Below are 25,745 nucleotides of genomic sequence, written 5' to 3'. Positions count from 1 at the left end.
ATGTATATTCTGGCAGGCAGTGGTGGGGTGCTGTATGTATATTCTGGCAGGCAGTGGTGGGGTGCAGTATGTATGTTCTGCCAGGCAGTGGTGGGGTGCAGCATGTATGTATGTTCTGGCAGGCAGTGGTGGGGTGCAAGTATGTATGAACTGTCATGCAGTGGTGGGGTGCAGCATGTATGTATGATCTGGCAGGTAGGTAGTGGTGGGATGCAGCATGTATGTATGTTCTGGCAGGCAGTGGTGGGGTGCAGCATGTATTTATGTTCTGGCAGGCAGTGGTGGGGTGCAGCATGTATTTATGTTCTGGCAGGCAGTGGTGGGGTACAGCATGTATGTATGTATGTATGTTCTGTCATGCAGTGGTGGGATGCAGCCTGTATGTATGTTCTGGAAGGCAGTAGTTAGGTGCAGCATGTATGTTCTGGCAGGCAGTGGTGGGGTGCAGCATGTATGTTTTGGCAGGCAGTGGTGGGGTGCAGCATGTATGTTTTGGCAGGCAGTGGTGGGGTGCAGCATGTATGTTCTGGCACACAGTGGTGGGGTGCATTATGTATGTTCTGGCACGCAGTGGTGGGGTGCAGTATGTATCTTCTGGCACGCAGTGGTGGGTTGGGTTGCAATATGTATGTTTTGGTAGGCAGTGGTGGGGTGCAGTATGTATGTTCTGACATGCAGTGGTGGGGTGCAGCATGTATGTTCTGGCATGCAGTGGTGATGTGCAGTATGTATGTTCTGGCATGCAGTGGTGGGGTGCAGCATGCATGTATGTTCTGGCAGGTAGTGGTGGTGTGCAGCATGTATGTATGTACTCGCAGGCAGTGGTGGGGTGCAGCATGTATGTATATATGTTCTGGCAGGCAGTGGTGGGGGGCAACGCATATGTACAACTCAAAATGACACTTGCCTTTAGTGATAATGACAGTGATGGCACAAAAAGAGAAGCCAGAAAATTTCCACTGGACCCTGACCTGATGAGTCTCAGACTGCATGATGACAAGCACCAGCTGCCTGTAGTCCTCGTTTGCAATGTTATACTTCCCTTTGAGGCAGATCTTCTCTGCTTTACACTTCTTTTTCTCATCTCATAGTCCAACTCTAGGGCATCAAAGACAATAACCCCGACCAGCAGATAGGTGAACGTACAGATGATGAGAATCAAAGTCCACAATTTCTGCAGCTTCATGGCCTCCAGCAACCAGCTAGTGAGGCGATCATGTCCTCCCTTCCTGTCTTTAACTCAGTTGCTGCTTTTCTGAATCCTGGAATGTTGAGTGACCTATTTGGAAAAAATGGGTACATGAAAATCAGAAAACTCCAACCATCCCCAGTGTTAAATCAATAGCACCCACTTTTAATAATTAGGCCTCCTTTCAGCTCCAACATTAAAATAATAGTACTCACATTTTATAAATAGACTTATTTCCCCAATATTAAATTAAAATTATTCCCATTTAATAAATAAGCCTATTTCCTTCCCTTCAAACAGCCCGAGCAATAAATTAATAGCCTTTACATTTCATAAATATCGGTGGTAAAGCAGCATATCGATGCCGACTGCCCCAACATGATGACTCCGAAGGGCTCCTTCCTGAGTATCAATGATGACGACTACTCTTCTTCAAAGCGACTACAACCAATCATGATCAAGCAAGAAGCCTGCTCCACTTCATGACATCACTGACTAAGGCGACGGTATTATCACTGCTTTTAAGGGGGTAATGTAAGTATGTGCCCATGTACAATGTAGTTTACAAAGCCTTCTACATTGTACTTGGGCGCATACTTACATTACCCCCTTAACAGCAGCGATAATAGTGTTGCCTTGGTCACTGACTTCATGAAGTGGAGCTGGCTTCTTCTTTCATCGTGATTGGTTGAAGTCACTTTCAAGAACAGTCACCATCGCTCATCGTCGGGAAGGAGCCCTTTCGGAGTCATGTTGTCGGGGAAGATGGCATCGATATGTCGTACCCCACCCATAAATATAACCATTTCCCAAAACCATTACCGCCATAAAATAATTAATATTCACATACAAGAAATAGCTCTCCTCTCCAAACTCAGCCCCACATTCATTTAATAGCGCTAAACCACCCCAGAATCATATTAAAGGTCCTGTCACCTCACCTTAAACTAATAGACCTCACTGTTAAATTAAATAGCCCCACCATCACCAAATAAAATAGCACCCATTAATTACCCCATCTACCTCCCACCCAAATTATGTTAACATAGCCCCCCTCATGTTCTGTTAACATATCCACCCCTCCCTCGCAACAATATAACTTAACCCCCCCTCACAACATTATAACAACATATCTTTTTCTGCTTCCCAACTTTTCTCTCTTAGGGGCTTATTTATCAATCATTTGCGGGGAATAGCCGCAAATTTAACTAACCTGCAAATTTATTATTGGTGCATCGCAGCAGATATCATAGATATCTGCTGCTTTGCATTTTTTTTTCGAAATACATAGACATCTATGGGGACTGCTATGGGGACTGCTGTACTGCAATTTAGCAAATTTTGAAAAAACTCTTACAGATGTGGTAGTGTACGCCAGCTCAGGCGCGGGGATCGCAAACACACTGGGGTGGGGGGGGGGATATCGGGATCACAAACCCACTGCTGAGGGAGGGAGGGGGGATTGCAAACACACTTCTGGGGGGAGGGTCAGCAGGAACACACTGCTATGGGGAGGGGGGATCTGGATCACAAACACACTGCTGTGGGGAGGGGGGATCTAGATCGCAAACACACTGCTGTTGGGAGGGGGGTCAGGATCACAAACACTCTGCTATCGGGAGGGGGGACCTGGATCGCAAACACACTGCAATGGGGAGGGGGGATCTGGATCGCAAACACACTGATATGGGGAGGCGGGGGATCGGGATCGCAAACATATAGGTGTGATTCCCTATGAAGGACACTGACACAGGCTGCAGTCTATAAAGAGGGGCTTTTCCTAGGGGGAGGGGGGTCGAGATCGCAAGCACACTGCTGGATAGAGGGTGGATCGGGAACGCAAATATACTGCTGGGGGAGGGAGAGGGGGATCGGGATCACAAACACACAGATGGGAGAGGGGGGGATCAGGTTCCCAAACACACTGCCGGGGGAAGGGAGGGGGATCTGGATCGCAAACACACCGCTGGCGTGAGGAGGGGGATCAGGATTTTAAACACACTGCTCTGGGGAGGGAGGGGGATCATGATCGCAAAACACACTGCTGTGGGGAGGGAGGGGCGATCATGATCGCAGACACACTGCTGGGGAGGGGAGGGACGGAGGGGGGATCTCGATCGCAAACACACTGCTGTGGGGAGGGGGGATTGGGATCACAAACACACTGCTGTGGGCAGGGGGGATCGCAAACACACTGCTGTTGTGGAGGGGGGATCGGGATCGCAAACACTGCTGGGGTGAGGGGGGATCGCAAACACACTGCTGTGGGGAGGGGAGATGGGGAGATCGGGATTTCAAACACACTGGTGTGGGGAGGGAAGGGGGGGGTCAGGAACGCAAACACACTGCTATGGGGAGGGGGGATTGGGATCGCAAACACAATGCTGTGGGGAGGGAGGGGGTATTAGGATCGCAAACACACTGATTTGGGGAGGGAGGGGTGATCAGGATCGCAAACACTTCTGTGGGGTCGAGATCGCAAACACACTGCTGGGGGGAGTAGGGGATCGGGATGCCAAACACACTGCTGGGGGGAGTGGGGGAACAGGTTTGCAAACACACTGCTGTGGGAAGGGAGGGATAGGGATCGCAAACACACTGCTGTGGGTAGGGGGGATTGGGATCGCAAACACACTGCTGTGGGGAGGGAGGGGGGATTAGGATCGTAAACACACTGATGTGGGGAGGTAGGGGTGATCGGGATTGCAAACACTGCTGGGGGAAGGAGGGGGGGATCGGGATTGCAAACACTGCTGGGGGGATCGGGATCGCAAGCACAGTGCTGTGGACAAGGGGGGGATCGGGATCGCAAACAATACTGTGGGGAGGGAGGGGGATCGGGATCGCAAACACACTGCTGGGGGGAAGGAGGGGGTATCGGGATCGCAAGCACACTGCTGTGGGGAACGAGGGGTGATCAGGATCTCAAACACACTGCTGTGGGGAGGGAGAAAGGGAGAGGGGGGTCTGGATAGCAAAAACACTGCTGTAGGGAGGGGGGTCTGGATCGCAAACACACTGCTGGGGGGAGTGACGGAGGGGGTTGGATCGGGATCGTAAACACTGCCTGGGGAGAGGAACGGGGGGATAGAAATCACAAGCACACTGCTGGGACGAGGGAGGTAGGATCTGCATCGCAAACATACTGCTGTGTAGAGGTAGGGGGGATCGGGATTGCAAGCACAGTGCTGTGGGGATTGAGGGAGGTGGTGATCGGGATCACAAACACTGCTGGGGTGGATTGGGATCGCAAACACACTGCTGTGGGGAGGGAGAAAGGGAGGGACGGGGTGTCTGGATCGCAAACACACTGCTAGGGAAGGGAGTGAGGGGGGATCGCGATCGCAAACAAACTGCTGTGGGAGGGAGGGATTGGGATTGCAAACACACTGCTGTGGAGAGGGAGGGGGGGATCAGGATAGCAAATACACTGCTGTGGAGAGGGAGGGGGGGATCGGGATTGCAAATAACACGCTAACACTGCTGGCTGAGTGAGTGGGTATCGGGATCGTAAAAACACACTGTTGTGAGGAGGGGGGATCGGGATCGCAACACACTGCTGTGGACAGGAGGGGGATTCGGGATCGCAAACACATTGCTGTGTTGAGGGAGGAGGGATCGGGATCGCAAGAAAACTGCTGTGGATAGGGGGGGATCAGGGGGATCAAGTTTAATAGCTTGAATACCTTTTAAAATGTAGCCCCTCAAACACCATGCGTCCCCTCTCTCAGATTTAACATTGCGGAATACCATTTTTAAAATACAACCTTAATATAAGGGCACAACTAATATTTTAGTACTGTGCAAGAGTTTTATATATAGTTTTATAAAAGATATAGATATATGTTCATGGGAGTTGTAAGTTGTGATCGTAACTGTAGAATAGCTGGGAGAAGGCAGAGGTTATTACAATAGTCTCTAAACAAGGCAATTCTGTAACTGCTGTACTGAATGTGAAGGTCATCCCATTATTGCAGTTCTGTGGTCAAAAATGCCTTGGTAATAAAAGATGTTTGAGGAGAATGGCCAAACTGATTAAAGTTGACTGGAGGCGATAGTAACTCAAATAACCAGTGGTATACAGAAGATCAAATCTGTATGAACGCACAGCAGTCTGAACCTTGAAGCAGGTTCTACTTCTATCAGCTAAGAACAAGAAACTGAGGCTCAGCATGAATGAATCTACAATACATCTTATTTGTTGCATAGACTGCCTACTCTATTAACCCCAGCACAGGGGCAGTAAAATAGTCTCCACCTCTTCCATTGTTCTGCACAATTTGGATCAATTGTTCCTCTAGTTACTTTCTCATTACATACCCTAGCTAATTCACATTCATCCACATCTCTCACATTTGCCCACCATGCGTCTACAAATTGTACCTTTTCTATTCACTTTAGACACATTTCTCTCCAAACTCATTGTCTCTTCAGCCTCCAACCCCTATTACTATTTCCCTTTCACTACTTCCCTCCTAGCCAGTCTGCACCCATGAGTTTTGTTTCCTGCACATTCACCATCCTAAATAATCAGAAACAAACCTCACCAACACAAATCATCCTCCCATGTCATCTTTCTCATCCTGAGTGTTTTCATGGCTGCTGGCGACTCACCTAACCTTGAATCCTGTGCAATTCCCACTATTTGCTCACACTCCTCCTTCCACCCCTATATTTTTTATCCTCTTCATACTTCCAATCCCTTCACCCTTTTTCATATATCTCCACCACCCTCTGCAAACTTTTCCTGTGCCCTTTGCAATGCATGATTTGTAACAAACTCGCATCCATCCATGATAAATTAATTTCTAAATCCATCAGAAACCTGGCTCACGAACATTGACACTACATCCCTGGCAGCTCTCTCCTACAGGGGACTGTCCCTCGACACCACTCCCAGACCTGTTAGTAGACGGAGTGGTAGAGTAGGCATTCTACTTTCCTCAAGCTATACCTTTCAAGTGATACCTCCAGTACCCTCTCTCTCTTGCTCTTCCTCTTGCTCTTCCTTTGAAGGCCACACTATGGGCTAGATTTACTAAACTTCGGGTTTGAAAAAGTGGAGATGCATGTTCTATGGACAATCCTACTATGGTGAAGTTTATCTTTTATGATTTTTTTTTGCCTTACTAGTTTGCAATGCTCTTACACAAATGTTTTTTCTACTGTTTATATCTGTTTCTTATAAGAATATTTGTATACGCTAATGTTGTATTTATGTATTCTAATTACATTGGTTGATGCCCCTGCCTCTTTTTCTCCCACTACCCGGACTTTACTTACATTAGTCCAGCCCCCTTTTTTTATCTTCGCCCCCTGGGTGCTACACCCTTTAACAGCACCCCCTACTTTGCTTGAAGTCGAGCAACCATAAGCCGGATAGACCATGGCTGGCCTGCATTTTCCCTCCCTGACAGGTTGCAGACAACTTACTCTTGGCTCTCTCCCACTCCTCTCAATCCCCCTTCATCACGTGTCCACTGACCATAATACGCATCCGTGGTTCTATAATATTGTACCAGAGCCATGGACTCGGAGGAGCCCCTTAACGACGCGTTCCAAATTTCCCTCACAACACGTCGCTTCAGCTATTGACAGTTAATATTTAGAGGTTGAACACCCCCCAAAAGCGTTCCATACTAATGGCCGCATTAAAAATGACACATGCAGAGATAGTTTTCCTCCAAGAAACACACCTTACCCAACCGCACACGACATTTCAAGGGAAACTCTTTTCTCAAATGTTTTTTGCCTCAGCTACATCCAAACACAGAGGAGTAGCTTTCTTGTACGACCATCTGTGCCGCCGGTGGTGTGCCACTCGATGGCAGACCCAGATGGCCGGTTCCTCATTTTGGTAGGCATACTGGGCCAGCTACCAGTTACACTAGTGTGTTGCTATGCTCCAAACAATGGCCATATCCCCTTCCTTGAAAAGCTACTTAGTCTCATCAATAAACAAGCCAAAGGCCACTTGCTGATGGGAGGTGACTTCAATATGATGATAGACCCCATTCTAGATAGCTCTCCAATGGCTATAGCCTCCTCACAACCTCAGACATACTCTACCCGACTAGCCAAGCGATTCGCTCAATTACTTAGAGAACATTCTCTTTTAGATGCGTTGAGGGTGATCAATGGCACAGATAGTGGATATACGTTCTACTCACACTTTCACAATATATTCACTCGAATAGACTACTTTTTGATAAACGCACAGCTAGCCACCAAACTTCTTAGAGCTGAGGTCCATCCATTCACCTGGACAGACCATATGGGTGTATCTCTTCAATTAGATGTAGTAAACCTCCCCAAGCAAAGGCTGACGTGGAAGCTAGATAATACCCACTTGTTCAATCCCATGACATGCTCAGAACTAACGGAGGCTCTAAATGATTTCTTTACTTTAAATGAGACCCCTGATATGTCAACAGTCGCGGAGGCACACAAAGATACAATCAGAGGGCGACTTATCAGTATAGCCGCTGCTCAACACAGAGGAAAGGGAGCAGATATCTAAATTAGAAAGCAGACTAATTTCCCTTCTCACTCAACATCAGGGCTCATTAGATCAGCCACACATACAGGAACTGAAGGTAATTAGGGGCCAGCTCAACACGGTCTTGTCCAAAAAACAGTTTGCAATCTTAAGTTGACCCAACAACTCTTCTGCGAGAAGAGTGAAAACCTGGCTTTTATTACTGTGGCAAGTGTAGTAACTGTAAATGTCTCAGCCACAGGTCCACTACTAACACGACAGAATCCCATTCCACATACAGCAATACTAGGTTCAAGATAAAGGATTTCATAAGCTGTGACACAAAAAACATGATCTATGTACTTCAATGTCCCTGTTCAAAACAGTATATAGGACGTACAATTAGGCCTTTTAGATTAGAACATAATTGTGACCCCAAGGGCCTAAGTTTTATTGGTATTACACATGTACAGATGAACTGGAGAGGAGGGAACCATATCAAAAGAATCAACAGGGAGGAGTCAAAGATGATTCTCCTCCTGAACACCTTGTTACCACGAGGTTTTAATGCTGAGTTTGACCTTACTATTTGATATTACACTTTTTGCTGGTTCCATCTCAATCTTCTCATGAGTTATGTAATTCATGTTTTACTCCATTTTATCATGATCCGCACTTAATACCAGTACTTGTCCAGTTTGCGGTAAAGCTATACCAGTCCCCCAAGGTGATGTCTCCGTGTATGCTACTACCATAACACCCTGGCGATGCCCGACCCCTGCCAAACTTGGAAGCCAAGTAGAGTGCGCCAGACCAGTACCAAGATGGGAGACCGCTTGGGAATATCTGGTGTAGTAGGGTTACATGTCTGAGAATTATTATCCCAATTTGGGAAGGACTGGTCACTGGCAACAATGTAAACTAATGGACACATTGTGATACAATCACTATGAAGGATTATTGATACATTTTCACACTAATTATGACCACCTCTGATCTCAGAATATATATATATATATATATTGATTATAGATAATATGCTATGTAATTTGCATTTAAGACCAAATGGATATATATATATTTTTTTTTTATTCACTTTCACCACAATCATCTATGTGGCATATTGAACACGATACCTATTAGGTTTATTAGTTATATCTGTCATTTTATATATGTATAAGCTGACTCCATTAATCCCATTAAGGGTATATTATTATTATATGGTTCAGATCCCGATAATATCTTACAACAATGTCCACCAGCAATAGGTACATTATTGTCAAATTTGATGTATTTGTATTTACCTGCAAGTGATGCAAACATCCAATGTATATCCACATCATTTAAGCTATATGACACAGTATGTGAACTAATAAACATTAGAATAATCATGGCATATATCTTTATATATAGATCTTCCTTATATATACACATTTTTTTTTTGCAACCTATACAAAAAAATTAAAAGGGACAATATTTATTTATTTTACTTATAAGTTTTCCACTTTTAAGACCGCTATGTTCAATATCCAGTCATTTTATTAGCAACCATATAAATATACACATTAAGTCTGGCACTGGTTCACCCCTGAAGAAATTCGCCTAAGCGAATGAAACGCGTTGGGACACGCCTACACGATTGACGTCACCCGGAAGTTACGTCACCCGGAAGTCACGTGCGTTCCACTGTGGAACCCAGGATCTGCAGGAGCGCTGGTAGCGCTGTTAACAAACAGGGATCCCTGCACCGCTTACCAACTGGATTTTAGGCTGGTTTCCGCTCGCATCTGACGGCCAATTGAGGTTGGTGTAATCATTGCATATTGGACCCCGCTGCCCTGTCATTTGTTTTGGGCTCTATAGAACTTACCATCTTCTTATGGGACAATTGTAATATTTCCTCTACTGCTTCGCCACAAGTGATGTTTTGAACTTTGTTTTGATTGACTCTAAATTGACTGGTTTGGGACAAATCAGTGGTTTACTTTTGTTTTTATCATTGTTTATTGGTCATTTATTATTTTATCTGTTGCTGTCAACCTCAATTGTTTTTATTATTGTATAGTCAATTAAATGTTGATTTTATTTCCTATTTATCACCTGCACATTTCTGCTATATCATATAAACCTCCACCTGACATCAAGATAATTGAGCGCAATTTCTTTATACTTTATGTCTAGATTTTTAAAGGGACAGGATATTCCCTTTCTGGTGATAGCTGCTCTTGTCTTGTATTAGAGTTGAGCGCCACTATTTATTTATTCTTTACTGCTTACTGTTTCCAAGATCGCTTCCTCATGGGGGTTTCAGCTTTGTATTACAACCCAGCTGCTTCTGTTCAGGTGAATGGATGCAACTTCAACTTTCACAATAAACACAGCCAGGACAGATATCCTAGATTTTCATATTATCACCATTTATTTATATAGCGCCACTAATTCCGCAGTGCTGTACAGAGAACTCACTCACATCAGTCCTTGCCCCATTGGGGCTTACAGTCTAAATTCTCTAACACACACACACACACACTAGGGTCAATTTTGTTAGCAGCCAATAAACCTACCAGAATGTTTTTGGAGTGTGGGAGGAAACCGGAGCACCCGGAAGAAACCCATGCAAACACGGGGAGAACATACAAACGCCTCACAGATAAGGCCATGGTTGGGAATTGAACTCATGACCCCAGTGCTGTAAGGCAGAAGTGCTAACCACTTAGTCACCGTGCTGCCCCAAGTTAAAGCAGCTCCTAGAATTGAATTTCCCTTTTCACTTGAACTCCGACCACTTAAGTTATCTGGGTATAGCACTCACCAGAAAGGTAGAAAGTATCTATCAAGCCAACTACCCTCCACTCATAGCGTGTATAAAAAAAGACCTAGCGTCATGGGATAAACTTATGATGGGCGGATCATATAAGTGAAAATGAATTAACTACTAAGGCTATTATACCTTTTTCACACCCTCCTTATTAGAGTCCCCCCCAACTTTGAAAATGTTACAAACCTCTATAATGCCATTCATATGAGACCTAGGATCTCTGCCCGCATTTTGCAATGCCCTTCCACGGCAGGTGGTCTCGGCATCCCCAATCTTCGCAACTACTATTACGCTGCATGGTTGGCCCAGTGTGTGCAATAGCACTCCCCTCCTGGAACCAGGGTTTGGGTGGACATAGAGTCGGATTTACTGGTTGGTTCACCGCTTTACTCTGTCCTTTGGCTCCCAACCACACAGCATCCAACCCCTGCCCAAACCCATCCAGCTATGGCCCTCTCGCTTTCAGTTTGGTCCCGATGCTATAGATCAGCGTCTTTCTTCCACTCCTTCGATTTTGATACCCCTATGGTCCAATGCTGCTTTCACACCCGGATTATCACGCTCCACATATACAAAATGGGCAGGTGAGGGCAAACTACTACTACTCAATCATATTACCAAGACTACAATATTCCCGCAATTCTCGAACTTAGCGGACCGGTGTGGATTTGTGATCGGACATCAATACCAGCAGGTTAGGCATTACCATCAAACGGTCAAAGCTCAGTTGTCATCCAGACCGCCCACTGCATTTGAGAATCTATGTCTCTCAGGTCCTTCCTCGAAAAGTCTTATATCCATACTGTATAATACCCTACTTCCCACTTCCTTGGAGGTTAAAGACCGCTTCCATATGCAGTGGGAAATGGACTTGGAGACCACACTAGACCAGGAAGAATGGTTGGACATTTATGAATGGACAGCACGCTGCTCCATAAATGTCTGCATCAAAGAAAACGCAAAGAAACTGCTTCATAGATGGTATTATGTGCCTTCCAGACTACAAGCTATATATTCATAGACAAGTGCTGCCTGCTGGAGAAATTGTGCTCAAACAGGAACCTTTATTCATATTTGGTGGGACTGTCCCAAAATACGCCCATACTGGACACCAGTCCTCGTGTTAGCTTCAGCAATTCATGATATTCCTATACCCTCCATCCCTAAAAATGTTCTCCTACCACTGCCTCTCCCAGACCTCACTAGTTTTACTCGCAAATTCCTCCGACTGGACTTTATTAAAGTCCTATTAACTTCTTGTTCACACGTATTCTGGTATAAATCACCCAAGGAGAAGTAATTAGGCCAGGCCAGAGAGTTACATATGACACAAACAGGAAATGTATGTATCAAGTTGTAAAAAGCTCTACCTTTATTAGGTCTCAGAAACAGATATATACATTAGGACAAACGGTAGTGAGAGGGAGCAGCCCTCTTCTAAGCCAATAGAATCTATATATCAAATACTATTTCCAGTAAAAGCACGCCTATACAGTCATTTCTTGTAAATGCTTAGTTCTAAGTTCCTTTCTTGAATTACACCATATTTAGCCTAAGCTTAGTTAGAAACTACAGTTGGAACAGGAAACAAAGGAAATGTGTTGAGATAGCAGGGTATTACATTTTAGTATTAACCTCTTCATGCCTTCAGACCCTCCTTTTAATACTAAATTAACTCCTTCCTATTCCCCAGAGGATAACCCAGGACTCCTTCCCCGAGAGTAGCAGGCGATACTACTGTCATGCACTTCTGACCTCACATGTCGATGCTAATCATCTGCTTTTTAGAGTTCATAACTATCAGGCGAGGGGTAATGACCGTCTAGTGCAACAGGATCCTGGTTTATCTTGGGGGACTAAAACACCCCTTTCCTACATGTGGGTCTCGGAGTCCGAGATTCGATCTTTTCCAGCACGTCTGTCAGCTTCTTTTTGCAGTGCAGCCGTACGCTCATTTGCCTCTTGCAGCTGATTATAAGAGTCTCTGTTAGTGGTTTGCAGAGCCGGGTATGTGTCATCCCTGGGACCCTTGTGTTTGGTCTTTCCAATTCTCAATATTTTCTTAGTCACATATGGAACACAACAGAGAAACAACCTGATTAGTACATATATCAATAAACCAAGTCCTGCAAGTTTTGCTATGATTAACAGAATGCCTGACACCCATCCAAACATTCCATAAAACCAGTTAGAAGGGTTCAGCCATGACCACCATCCCCCTGAAATCCATGCTTCTTCCTTATGATTGCTAGCAAAGTCTTCCTTCAATCTTTTTACCTCATTCAAATGTTCTTCTATAGCTATTTCTACATCATATGTCTGATTAATGTAGTTACAGTATGCTTCTTTTACTATCATGCACATGCCACCTTCTTTTGCTGTGAGATAATCCAAGACTAGCCTGTGGGCCTGTACCTCTTCAGTAATCATTTGGATCTCCTTTATCATTATCAATCAGACTGGCTAAATCTATGATGTACGAGAAAGCCTTTTTCAAACAACATCTATTTACCCAGGGGAGGTTGATTAGCTCGGTGTTGGATTTCGGGGCTGAGGGCACTGACCTCTTTATTATATCATGGGCCTTTAAATTTGTGGGGTCATAATTACCTGGAATCATGTTATCTATGTAGTAGGTGCTGGGTAAGATCTTTCCTATTGTGCAGTTACCATATCCCCCATAGGGCAACCATTTATATGCTCTTTTGCCACATTAGAAATAAATATTCCCTGGGAGATAATAGGTACCTGGAATCTTTCCAATCAGAAGTCCACTTAATCTTAACAGACCTAATGCCTGGGTTCCATCGATACCTAACATAGTCTCATTTCCTCCACATTCTGACTGGTTTAACCATTCAGGGTATGATCCCTGTAATTTCACCCCGAGTAGCTTGTGCCTTGACAATGAATATGGCCCTGTTTTGTTGTCTTGACCGCAAACATTGCACCGAATAAGTGACCCTCCTGCCTCCCCAAATGTTATGTTAGCTGTGTTACATTGTGTATTTCCAAAGGAATAATTCTTTGGTCGCAGATCCAGACTTACACTCCCCACCGTGGCTGTCATTGTCCTAGACTCTGATTTTGTTAACCGGGGAATTGTTAAACAAAAATCAACTGGTTTTGCATAAAGTGTAGTTAGAATTGCTACGGGGAGATCTACATATTGCTCTAAATTTACTCTCCTTAATTTGGTCAGGTTTACCTTGGCTACTTCTTGGATACTAAGGGGAACCGCAATCCAAATCATGGATCTGGCTGACAAAGGGGAATGTGTGCAGATCCAACAGTTAGTCAAATTCAGTGTTTTTGCTGCTGTATAGTGCATCTGGACAAAGGCATTGCTCCATGGTTCATTTAGTACTTCATGCAACTGCCTGCTTTTGCTACCTACATTATTATTACTATTTTTGTTGAATTTCTCAGTTGGACGGCTACACCATTCTATACATCTTTTCTCAGGGGATTTCCCACTGTATTTACATTCTTCATTATCTTATTCATCACAATTACTGCATACACATTTTTCATAGCCTGTCTTCCCCCTGCATTCTGCTTTCTCACGTGAAGAATAGACACATACAGCTATTTGTATAGCAATTACTAAAATTAAAACAGTACTTCCCTTAGCCATTGCTTTGACCTGTCTGGATTGTTATCTTTGTTTTCTTGCAGTGGGATGCGTGTACCCAGGAATTTAGTTTTACCGAGGTGGGCGTGGTCAACAACACTTGGTAAGGGCCTGTGTACCGTGGTTTCAAAGCCTTTCTTACATGTACCTTTAGATAGACTCAATCACCGACCTCTAGCCCATGCGGTTCCACACTTTCATTCTCAGGCTGAGAAATCTGTACCTGGGTGTAAATGTCAGACAAGTATTTAGTAAGGGACCTCACATATGATGTCATGTTCCCATGTTTGTGCTGCAGTTCTTGGGGGAAATAACATCCTGTTTTGGGTCTGGTTCCAAACAAAATCTCATAAGGGGAGTACCCTGTCTCTTTCCCCGGGGTAGTCCTCACTGCGAACAGGGCCAAGGGAAGACATTCTAACCATGTTTTGCCAGTTTCTGCCATTGCCTTCCGGATTTTTAATTTGAGTGTACCATTTAGCCTTTCTACCCTCCCACTGGCTTGCGGTCTGTATGCGGTATGGAATGCCTGTGTGATCCCTAAATCCTTCATGATCAATTGCATGATTTCACCTGTAAAGTGGGTACCTCTGTCTGACTTGATCACCTCCGGCACGCCATACCTAAATACCACTTCTGCTAGGATTTTCTTTGCGGTAGTTATGGCATTGACTTTTGCCACTGCCCATGCTTCGGGCCATCTACTGTAAATATCAGTACATACTAGGACATACTCATATCTCCCACTTTTTGGCATTTGTATGTAGTCTATTTGTAGTCTTTGAAAAGGGAAAAATGCTTTGGGTATATGACCCATCTGTGTTCTAGTTCTCCTACCTGGATTGTTTTCTGCACACACCCAACATTGATCACAGTACAACTTAGCTGCCACGTAGAATCCAGGTGCTATCCAATGTTCTTGGACTTGTGAAGTCATCTGTCCTTTTCCTTTGTGGTCCGGTCCATGAGCAACCTGCAACATAGGAGAATAGAGAGCCCTAGGGAGACACAACAGTTCACCTTTCTGCCAGAGCCCTGTGGATGATTCTAATGCTCCCATCTTCTGCCAAGCCTTTTTCTCTTCTCTGGATGCTTGTTGCTGCATATTCTGTAAGTTTTCCAAATTTGGTTGCTCTGGTGTCGCTGGTAAGAGAGTGTAGATGGTTGGTATTTGTTTTACAGCTGCCTTTTTTGCTTGTTCATCTGCAAACGCATTTCCTTTCTCTTCCTCACTTTTTCCTTGTGTATGTGCCTTCACTTTCAGTATTGCCATTGCTTTTGGCAGATCTAGTGCTCTAGTCATCCTTTCAATTAGTTCACCATTTTTTATGGGTTGTCCAGTGCTGGTTAGGAAATTTCTCTGTTTCCAAATTGAGGAGTAGTCGTGTGCCACACCCCAGGCATAGCCTGAGTCTGTGTAAATGTTCACTGATTGTCCCTCTGCCAATTCCAGAGCTCTGATTATTGCCATGAGTTCTGGTGCTTGTGCAGAGTAGCTTGGTGGAAGAGGTTCCGCTTCGATCACTTCCTGCAGGGTGACCACCGCATAACCCCTGTGACGTTTGCCATCTATGAAATAGCTCGAGCCATCAACGAAAAATAAAAAAATTGGGTTACTTAGTGGTTCTTCAGACAGGTTCCATGATGGTTTTACCTCTTGTTCCATTAAGGATAGACAATCATGTTCCTCATGCTTCTTATGTCTCTTTTCATTTTCTTCATTACTCCCTCCTTTTGTACTATCAGGTACAAATTCAACTGGGAGAAGTGTGGCTGGGTTCAGAACAGTGCATCTTTTTATTGTCACTTTGCTGGCACTGAGGAGAGCTACTTCATACTTGGTGATGCGTGCTGCAGAGAGATGTTTAGTAGAAGCCTGATGAAGAATTTCAGTTACAGCATGGGGTACCTGTATTATGAGTGGATGGTCTAGAACGACGTCTGCACACTTTTCCTTCAGTATGGGTGCAGCTGCTACAGACTTGACATAGTTAGGTGAGCCTTTCATTACATTGTCCAATGGTGTGGAGTAGTAGGCGGTGGGTCTTTGTTTGCCACCGTGTTCTTGGGACAACATTCCCAGAGCGTGATTCTTTGTTTCATGACAAAATAGATTGAAAGGCTTACCATAATCAGGTAGTCCCAGAGCTGGTGCTGAGCAGATGGCTTGTTTGATCTTTTGCACTGCTTCCTCACGAAGCCGTTGTGTTGTTTCATTATTGTCTGCCTCTTTCTTGGTAGCATCATAAAGGGGTTGCAGTAGTAATGATGCTCCTGGCACCCACTCTCTCACGTACCCAGTGAGTCCGATGAATGCTTGAAATTATGATAGTCTTTTGTGTGGGAGCATCCATAATAGCTCTTGTCCTGTCACTGGTAAGATGTCTGGTGCCCTGTGAAATACAAAGTCCAAGAAAAACAACTTTTGTACTTACAAATTGTAGTTTGCTCATTGAGGCTCTGCAGTCTTCCTGTGCTAGAAAGCAAAGCAGGGATATGGATTCCTCTCTGCATTTTTGTTCTGTGGTTGATGCCAGCAGTAGATCATCTACATATTGGAGTAGCTGTGTCTCATCTGGATAGAGAGGGAGCCATCTATTCTGCCCAATCACAAATAATAACATCTTATTATTTAAATCTAGGTAAGAGACCAAGTATTTTCACCACAACAAAACTTCCCTATTTTTCACCCTCAACAACGTACTTAAACAGTCCATCTAAAAACAACCAAAATGAGTGAGAAACAAATGCCGTTGATGTCTCTTATTTCGAGGATTCAGACAAATATTGGAATGCAAATTATAACAATTCTGTTTGATAATATTTACAAATTAGACTGAAACATTTTATACCAGGTGAACAGACAGGGTTTACGGGACCGTATAGGCACAGAAAAGGGGTAACATACCATCCGACAGACAAATTTCAAGTACGAAGCATATTTTTGTCTGAAATCGCTTGACAAAAATAGCTTACAGCACGGATTGGTCATAGTTGGGATTTGTCAGCCGTTGGATGGTTCCAGATGTCCCCTTAACCGGTCATCAGGCTCCCGGGTTTCGGCAACAAGAAACGTCGGAGGTATCCTACCACTGGACTTTATTAAAGTCCTATTAACTTCTTGTTCACACGTATTCTGGTATAAATCACCCAAGGAGAAGTAATTAGGCCAGGCCAGAGAGTTACATATGACACAAACAGGAAATGTATGTATCAAGTTGTAAAAAGCTCTACCTTTATTAGGTCTCAGAAACAGATATATACATTAGGACAAACGGTAGTGAGAGGGAGCAGCCCTCTTCTAAGCCAATAGAATCTATATATCAAATACTATTTCCAGTAAAAGCACGCCTATACAGTCATTTCTTGTAAAGGCTTAGTTCTAAGTTCCTCTTTCTTGAATTAACACCATATTTAGCCTAAGCTTAGTTAGAAACTACAGTTGGATCAGGAAACAAAGGAAATGTGTTGAGATAGCAGGGAGTTACATTTTAGTATTAACCTCTTCATGCCACCTTCAATTGCACAAGCACTGTGAGAGTGTTTTACACACAGCTATGTCTAAAAATGTATACCGTGTTACTGATGTACCTCTCAGGATCTTGTAATGCTCTTTCAGTTTAAGATGTTTGAAATAAAAAGTATTTAAAAAAGAAAAAGTGGAGATGTTGCCTATAGCAACCAGATTCTAGTTATTTATTTAGTACATTCTACAAAATGACAGCTAAAATCTGATTGAGCAGCACGGTGGCTTAGTGGTTAGCACTTCTGCCTCACAGCATTGGGGTCATGAGTTTAATTCCTGACTATGGCCTTATCTGTGTGGAGTTTGTATGTTCTCCCCGTGTTTGTGTGGGTTTCCTTCGGGTGCTCCGATTTCCTCCCACACTCCAAAAACATACTGGTAGGTTAATTGGCTGCTATCAAATTGACCCTAGTCTCTCTCTCTCTGTCTTTCTGTGTGTGTATGTTAGGGAGTTTAGACTGTAAGCTCTAATGGGGCAGGGACTGATGTGAATGAGTTCTCTGTACAGCGCTGCGGAATTAGTGGCGCTATATAAATAAATGGTGATGATGATTGATTGCTATAGGCAACATCTCCACTTTTTCAAACCAGCAGTTTAGTAAATATACCCCTATATGTCTATTTTATCCTTTCCAACTTCATGTTGCTGTCATTTATCATCCCTCATGTCCTAATTCCTTGACAGCTTTGCTACCTGGCTCACTTAATTACTATCATTTGACCTACCTACTCCCATACCAGATGAATTCAATAGTCCCATTGATAATATATTTCACTTGCTTCCTTCTTTGGTTTCTTCCAGTGAACTACATTTTCCCCTTCAATGTGATGAACAGTCCGTTGACCTGGTCTTCTCCTGCTTCTGCTCCATCTCTAGTTTCTCCAACTTGGCCTTTCATGCTCTGACCACAGCCACCTTTCCTTCAGCCTCACCTTAACTCATGCTCCTTGACCCCCTGCACCCAAATAACTAATTGGGCTACATCTTTCAACATCCAAACCATCACTTTAACCCTAGATAATGCAGCCCTAGTCACCATTTATAATTTCCAACGATCCAAACCTCAGCCATGGCACACCAAACAGACCCACTACCTACTGCACTGCACTGCTGAGCGCCACTGGAAGAAATCTTGTATATATGACTTCCTCCACTATAAGTTCATCATTTCATTTTACAGCACTGCCCTTTCACTTGCTAAGCAAACATACTTCAAATCTCTACTATCCACCAATTCTTCTAACTCCCATCACTTCTTTGCCACTTTCAACTTCTCTGCCACCTGCACCTCCTCCTTCTTTCCTCACTCCCCACCCATGATTTTGCCAACTACTTCAGAGAGAAAATTGACATCTTACAACAAGAGATATATCTCATGCCAAATCCTACACGTTCGACCTGCCTTCTGTTACACTCCTTACCGTAATCCATCCTCTGTTCATTCTGTCCTGTAACCAAAACCTCTATACTCATTTTGTCATCTCATGCTATAACCTGCAGCCTAGAATCTGTTCACTCCCGACTTCTTCACTCCTGTCACTGCAGGAGTGAAGAATCTCCACCACTGCATGGCCACCTCTTGCTCACCTCTTCAGCCTACAAGTTTTGCTCTACGGACACAATTGCATCCACCTGTAAACAAGGGCTTATCACATTAATTCTAAAGAAACCATCTCATGACTCTCTCACAAACTCCTGCCCTGTTTCTTTTCTCCCATTTGCCTCCAGCCTACTTAAGTGACTTGTGTACAACTGCCTCTCTCACTTTCTCTCCTATCATTCCATTCTAGACTCAGCAATCAGGCTCTCGCCTCCAACATTCCACCAAGACTACACTCACAAGAATGTTCAATAATCTACTTATAGCAAAGTCTAAGGGTCATTTGTACATGCTCACCCTCATGGACCCGTCTGCTGCTTTCAAATCTGTTGATCACCCTATTCATCTGCACACTTCGCTTCGTTGGCCTTTGTGACACTGTTCTTTAGTGGTTCTCTTCCTCCCCTTCACTACCACTATTATATGGGTCCCACAATTCTCTGATCTCTGTCCTCTGCTTTTCTCATTTTGCACCTCTTCTATTGGGAAACGAATTAGCTCACTCTTATCCATTCTCTCATTATCAAGCACTTTGACTATTGCAACCTCCTGTGATCTTGCATTCTCCTAACCCATTTATCCCCACTTCAATACATCTTAAATGTAACAGCTTCCCCACTTCAATACATCTTAAATGTAACAGCTTGATTGATTTTCCTCTCTTGCCATTCCAAATCAGCTGCACCAGTTTGTAAATCCCTACAATGGCTTCCAGTGTCCTCCATAATACATTTCAAATTCCTCACCCTTACCTGCAAAACCCTCAGCAACACAACTCCTTTGTACATCTTAAATCTCATGTCAAAATACTCTCTCTTGCCCTCTTAGAACTACCTCTTACCTGCATCTTACCTCATTTGTAATAACCACTTTGACTCCTGTCTACAAACTTCTCTTGTGTGCCATCCATTAATGGAATTCCATACCACGCCCGATCACACTCTCCCACCACAGCTTTCAAATCTTTAATGCTCCCTGAAAACCCATCTCTTTACTAGAGCTTAGCCTGCTCACACCTATACTATCTACACTAATGCACCCTCACACCTATCATAATTCTACCTATACTACCCACAAAATACACCCTAACAGCTGTCCTATTCTCCATGCTGAGCCACACTCCTATTTTCTCAACTGTGCCCTTTTCCTATTAGATTGTAAACTCTCTTACATGCAGGGCCATTCCTACACTTTGTTTTCATGTCTGCTTTATTTTGTCTACCTTGTATGTCCCTATTTGATGCATGTCCTGTTTCCCCCTCTGTAAGGCACTGCAGAGCACTGTGTGCCTTACAAATACATGATAAGTACTTTTCACAAATATTTGTCCATGCCTCCTGACAGTTGCATCCTCTTGGCTAGTGGTTCTTATCACATCCAGTCTCAATTTGTTGATTATTACATTAATCTTAATTATCACCATTTATTTGTATAGCACCACCAATTCCACAGTGCTGTATAGAGGATATTTGTCATTCACATCAGTCCCTGACCCATTGGAGCTTGGAGTCTAAATTCCCTAACACACAGACTAGGGTTAATTTTCTCAGCAGCCAATTAACCTACCAGTATGTCTTTTGGAGTGTGGGAGGAAACCCACGCAAACACAGGGAGAACATACAACCTCCAGACAGATAAGGCCCTGGTCGGGAATCAAACTCAAGACCCCAATGGTGTGAGGCAGAAGTCCTAACCCCCTGGTGTCTAACATTTTCTGACAAATTGAGTTGCCTTCTTTTAATTTTTTGACAATTTATTCTAAATATGAAGGCGCACATGCAATTCTTTCAAGAATTAAAACCGATTACATACACCAGTTTCACATTCAAATGTGACGGACCATATTCTACATCTGGGGTGCAGTGCAGAAACAAAATTATGACATTATGGAGCAAGATTATTAAAATGACATGAAGTGGTGTAGATTGTGCATTTTCAGAGGGAATCCTTGCCGTGCAGATGGGTGCATGGCAGATTCCAGGTGCACCCGAGTAATAAAATAAAGAACTTCACACACAATATTGCAACCTACAATAAAGATGATCCCCATGCTATTTAATGTAAAAAAAATCCTCAACTAACTCCAGTGAAAGAGGCACCATGAGTGTGAGGTGCTTATGCCATAGTGAAAAGGAGCCCCAGACTGCTCAGCTTAACTCTGTGGAGGCAAAAACGGTGGACTAGGGTAATGAATGAGATTGGAACAACTGGAGTGACAATTTTGACTAATTGGATTGGTGCTGCCAAATTCAAAATGTTCAGTGTAGGAAATAAATGTATGTATGTTATTAGCTTTAGGTATCTTGAAATATATCCCAATGTGAGGGCAGAAACTTCAGTCCTACAATAAATGCTTGCACCTATAAACCCAACATTGTTACAGCTTTAGTATATGATTGTGTATTATTTTGTTGTATATAATTATCTATCTATAAATTTTATATTTATTATATTTTTATTCAGGACGTCAACCATGTTCGCCAGCTTCTTTATGATTTCCCGTGGACAAATGTGGGGAAGATTACATTTCTTGTAAGTAGAGAAATTGTATTTTTTCTTGTTTTATGCATTGTGAGTTCCTCACCTAATACTTAAATGAGAAAATATGTCAGTGCTTTCACATTTAAAATAACACACAATTAGGGAACATAGTTTATAAATCTTTACTTCCAGATACCTGTGGGAGTTATTTCTCTTTACCACTTTAAATCTTATTTGTTCACATACACAATCACGCACATTTGTGCGCAAAGTTGCCCCCATTGCGAAAATGTGCCAATTGCATGCACCTTTCTTTTGAGTGCTTGGGAATTTTCATGACCCAGGCTACTTCAGTCTCATTGCGGTGAACATGCTCCGTATGCTGGGCTATTTTTTAAAGGGGCTTCTCACAGTACAGACAGTATTGCTTTTTGTTATATGCCCTGGAGCCATCACTGTTTCTGGATAGCGTTTGGAAAGACACTGCACCGCCTTCTCAACCCTCTGTGTTTAAAACACTGCTGCCAGCAGGTATAGAATGGTAGTTCATAGAGCACACCTCTGGGTACCTACACTTTGCTCCACTGGCAGGTAATGGGGCATCACCGCTGGTGTCCGAAATCTCTCCTCCGAAGTGTATGGGGCATACTCCTCTACATTGCTCTCGGGGCTATAATCTGAGCCTCCTGTGGCCTCTGTCATGCTCCACTGTCTCCACTTTAATTTCAGCAGCAGACGGATGCAAGAGTGTCTTTATCGCCGTCAAGTGTAAAAAACGCAGAATTGCTGCACGTGCCTGCTTACGTATGACCTCTAGCAGTGGCGTGCATACTCACACACTCCCCTACACACCAGACACACACACACTTTTGGTATGACATGCCAGATGTGTACGCTGTTTATATCAGCAAGGTCTCCTGCATTCATTAGCCTTGGAAAGCTTTGTGGGGATCTCATGTTTTGTTCCCACTATGACCAGGGTCCCCACAGTGTTGGTGTGTAAACAGGTCAAGAAGCACAGATGGAGTGTGAGTAATTCTATGGGGACTCGCACAGAGTGCAGCAAAAGACATGACAGTAGACAGACCTGGGACAATAAGTATAGAGGACGCTTTCCGCGAGAGCTTACATTTAAGCATAAGATTTTTTGTACAGAACCTTGACAAATTCTTTAATTTTACTGAACACAAGTCACTATATTAGGGAAATTTTATGTAACAGGACAGTGTATCTGTGGAGTTGGACCTCACAGGTAAGCATATGTTCACACACATGCAATAATTCTATGGATTTGAATCAAAACCTCTTTGCACAAACAATCTTTTCATTAAATGTTCTGTGTGGGCACAAACCAATCTAAATCTGATAAATCTAGGGAGGGAGTATTACTAGAAAAATGATACAAAATCAGGTGTATGGGCTTATTGAATGATTACGTGTAAAAAATTTGCAAGTGATTTAATGCAAACATCCCTGGTATATGGTATAGCACTGTCCATACATAACTCTCTTTGTTTTGACATTAAGTAATTTTTTCTTATATAAACATGTTTTGCAGCACTTCATGATGTTCTCAGTAAATGATTATGCAAGTTGTTATTAAACTTATTTTTAATTCCTTTTTTTTTGTCAAGGGAAAGAAGTTTGAGATTCAACCAGATGGACTGCCCTCTGCACGTAAACTGGTTTACTACACTGGCAGTCCATTCAGATCACAACACCTGTTACAGTTGCTTAGCAACAGTCACAGATTATACCTGAACATACAACCAGTTCAAAAACAGATTAAAAAGCTGGAAGAAATGGAAGGTGCGTGTTAAGGACTATATAGCAATGTAACTTAATAAACAGTTTGCAGACATTTATAATATAGAAATGTATGCACAGGACAAGAAACCAGTTATACCTATAAATATATATATATTGTACTCTGGGAATTTCCTAGACAAACAGATTCTCAGAGCAAAGCATTAAAATTACCTCGTCTGCCTTTATGCTGTGTAATTTTTGTATCCTTTTGCGCCCGATCAACAGGGTGTACTTACTTGAATTCCTTGTGTTTAACTATTGTCTATCTGACCTGATACTTACACAGGTTTTTCCTGACACTGATAAATTGCTTGTGACCTTGACCCCCACCTGTTTAACGTTTCTGAATCATTTTTGTCTGCTCCGACCTTGGAATGTATATTAACCATAATCTATGGGCCATGATCTGCGGTTTTCCTACAGCAAAGCTTCATTTGTGGGTGACCATGCTGAAAATCAAGGTACCATTAGGCTAGCAGCACAGTGGGTTCACATTCTAGACTGAGATCAGGAATGGCATCCAAGTCACCACTCCTGATCTCCACTGACTCCGCCATTTGTCATAACAAGCACTCTGGTTTAAAGAAATTTAAGTTTAGCTCTCCCCATTCTCCTTAAATGGTACCCTTGGCAGTAGCCTGAATCAGTGCCGCAACTAGCCATTTTAGTGCCCTGGGCGAGACAGGGAACCGGCGCCCCCCATCTAAGTGGGAGTGTCAATTGTCGGGTGGGTGTGGTCAACCTACTGTGGGGGCGTGGCTAGCACTTTACAAGTTCTAGACCGCACTGAAACCCCCTCCCTCTCCATTATTCTTGGTCTGGCTTTGTAAGGATCTTTATGTAATAAGCCTCCATAGAATCAAAGTACTTTAAATGCAGCTATCACATGCTAGCTGTATAAAAAAATTAATTGGTTATTGAAATAACTCACTGAAACAAATTAAAACATAAATGTAATGGTACCATCTGTATCACACTGCCCCTTCATCCCACTGTGCTCTCCATAACAGTTTCTCCTTTATCACACCGTGCCATGGAGCCATCTCTATCATTGTGCCCCCTTGTCACCATCACACTAAATATAATATATATATATATAACACAAAACAAATGGGAGGGGGCGCCAAATAGTATAATACTGTATATAAAAATACAGAAAGGTGTACCAAAAGTCAGAATCTTAACCACTAAATAGGTATAGACACTCAGGTAATAATAGTGGATCAACAGGAAGAAGGAAATGAGGAACCACTCTAGAACACCAGCGCCGTGCCAATATAATATGCGTACCAGATAAAAGATCTTTAAAGCTTATCTGTAGGTATAACCGGTATCTTCACCAATCAAGTTGAGCCTTATTACCCCATGGGAATAGCAGATGCTTCATACAATGTTGAAAGGTTCCGGAACTGGCACTTCATATATACTCAGTAGTATTCAGGATAATGGAGAGGAAGAAACTCACATAGTGTAATGCTGTATAGCAATACATTTATTACATAAATAATGTGGATGTGCACTTACATAAAAAATATATATATATACACACACATGTACACACACACATACAATATAAAGAGCCTCCTAGTGTCCGCCATACCTTACAGAGAGCATTCCTGTGACCGCCATACCTTACAGAGAGCATTCCTGTGACCGCCATACCTTACAGAGAGCATTCCTGTGACCGCCATACTATACAGAGAGGATTCCTATGATCACCATACAATACAGAGAGCATTCCTATGACCACCATACTATACAGAGAGGATTCCTATGATCATCATACAATACAGAGAGCATTCCTATGACCACCATACTATACAGAGAGCATTCTTGTGACTGCAATACAGATAAATACCTCACCTGAAATTAATAGACCCCACCATTAAATTAAAAAGCCCCATCAATAAATTAAATTGACCCACCAGCACCCCACAAATAAACTAGTACCCATTAAATAATTAGCCCCGCCTAAACGTCACCATTAAATTAATAGCCTACCTCCCACCCATGTACTAAGACACCCAACCTCCCTACCCTTATATCACACATTATATTAATACATACCCCCCTTCCCTCACACATTATGGCAGCATACCCCCCCATCCCTCATAAAGCATAGCAGCATCCCCCCCTCCATAATAGCAAGATGCAGCACACATTCCTCCCCTCCCTAACAGCAGCACACATCCCCCCCTCCCTAATAGCA

General features: G+C 43.2%; 1 protein-coding gene across 3 annotated transcripts in view; it reads left to right on the top strand.

The window, feature by feature from the left end:
- FRMD1 (FERM domain containing 1) overlaps window positions 1-25,745 on the top strand; it is a 139,798-nt gene that overhangs the window by 78,464 nt on the left and 35,589 nt on the right. For all 3 annotated transcript variants that reach the window (XM_075203446.1, XM_075203447.1, XM_075203448.1), the window contains 2 exons: window positions 21,710-21,778; window positions 23,362-23,536. In XM_075203446.1, the coding sequence (XP_075059547.1) occupies window positions 21,710-21,778; window positions 23,362-23,536 (244 nt within the window). The remainder of the gene's footprint in view (window positions 1-21,709; window positions 21,779-23,361; window positions 23,537-25,745) is intronic.

The sequence above is a fragment of the Mixophyes fleayi genome, chromosome 3 (assembly GCF_038048845.1).
Source record: "Mixophyes fleayi isolate aMixFle1 chromosome 3, aMixFle1.hap1, whole genome shotgun sequence".
NCBI lineage: Eukaryota > Metazoa > Chordata > Amphibia > Anura > Limnodynastidae > Mixophyes > Mixophyes fleayi.
Note: the sequence above shows the minus strand (reverse complement) of the source record. Positions and strands in the feature narration are given on the sequence as shown.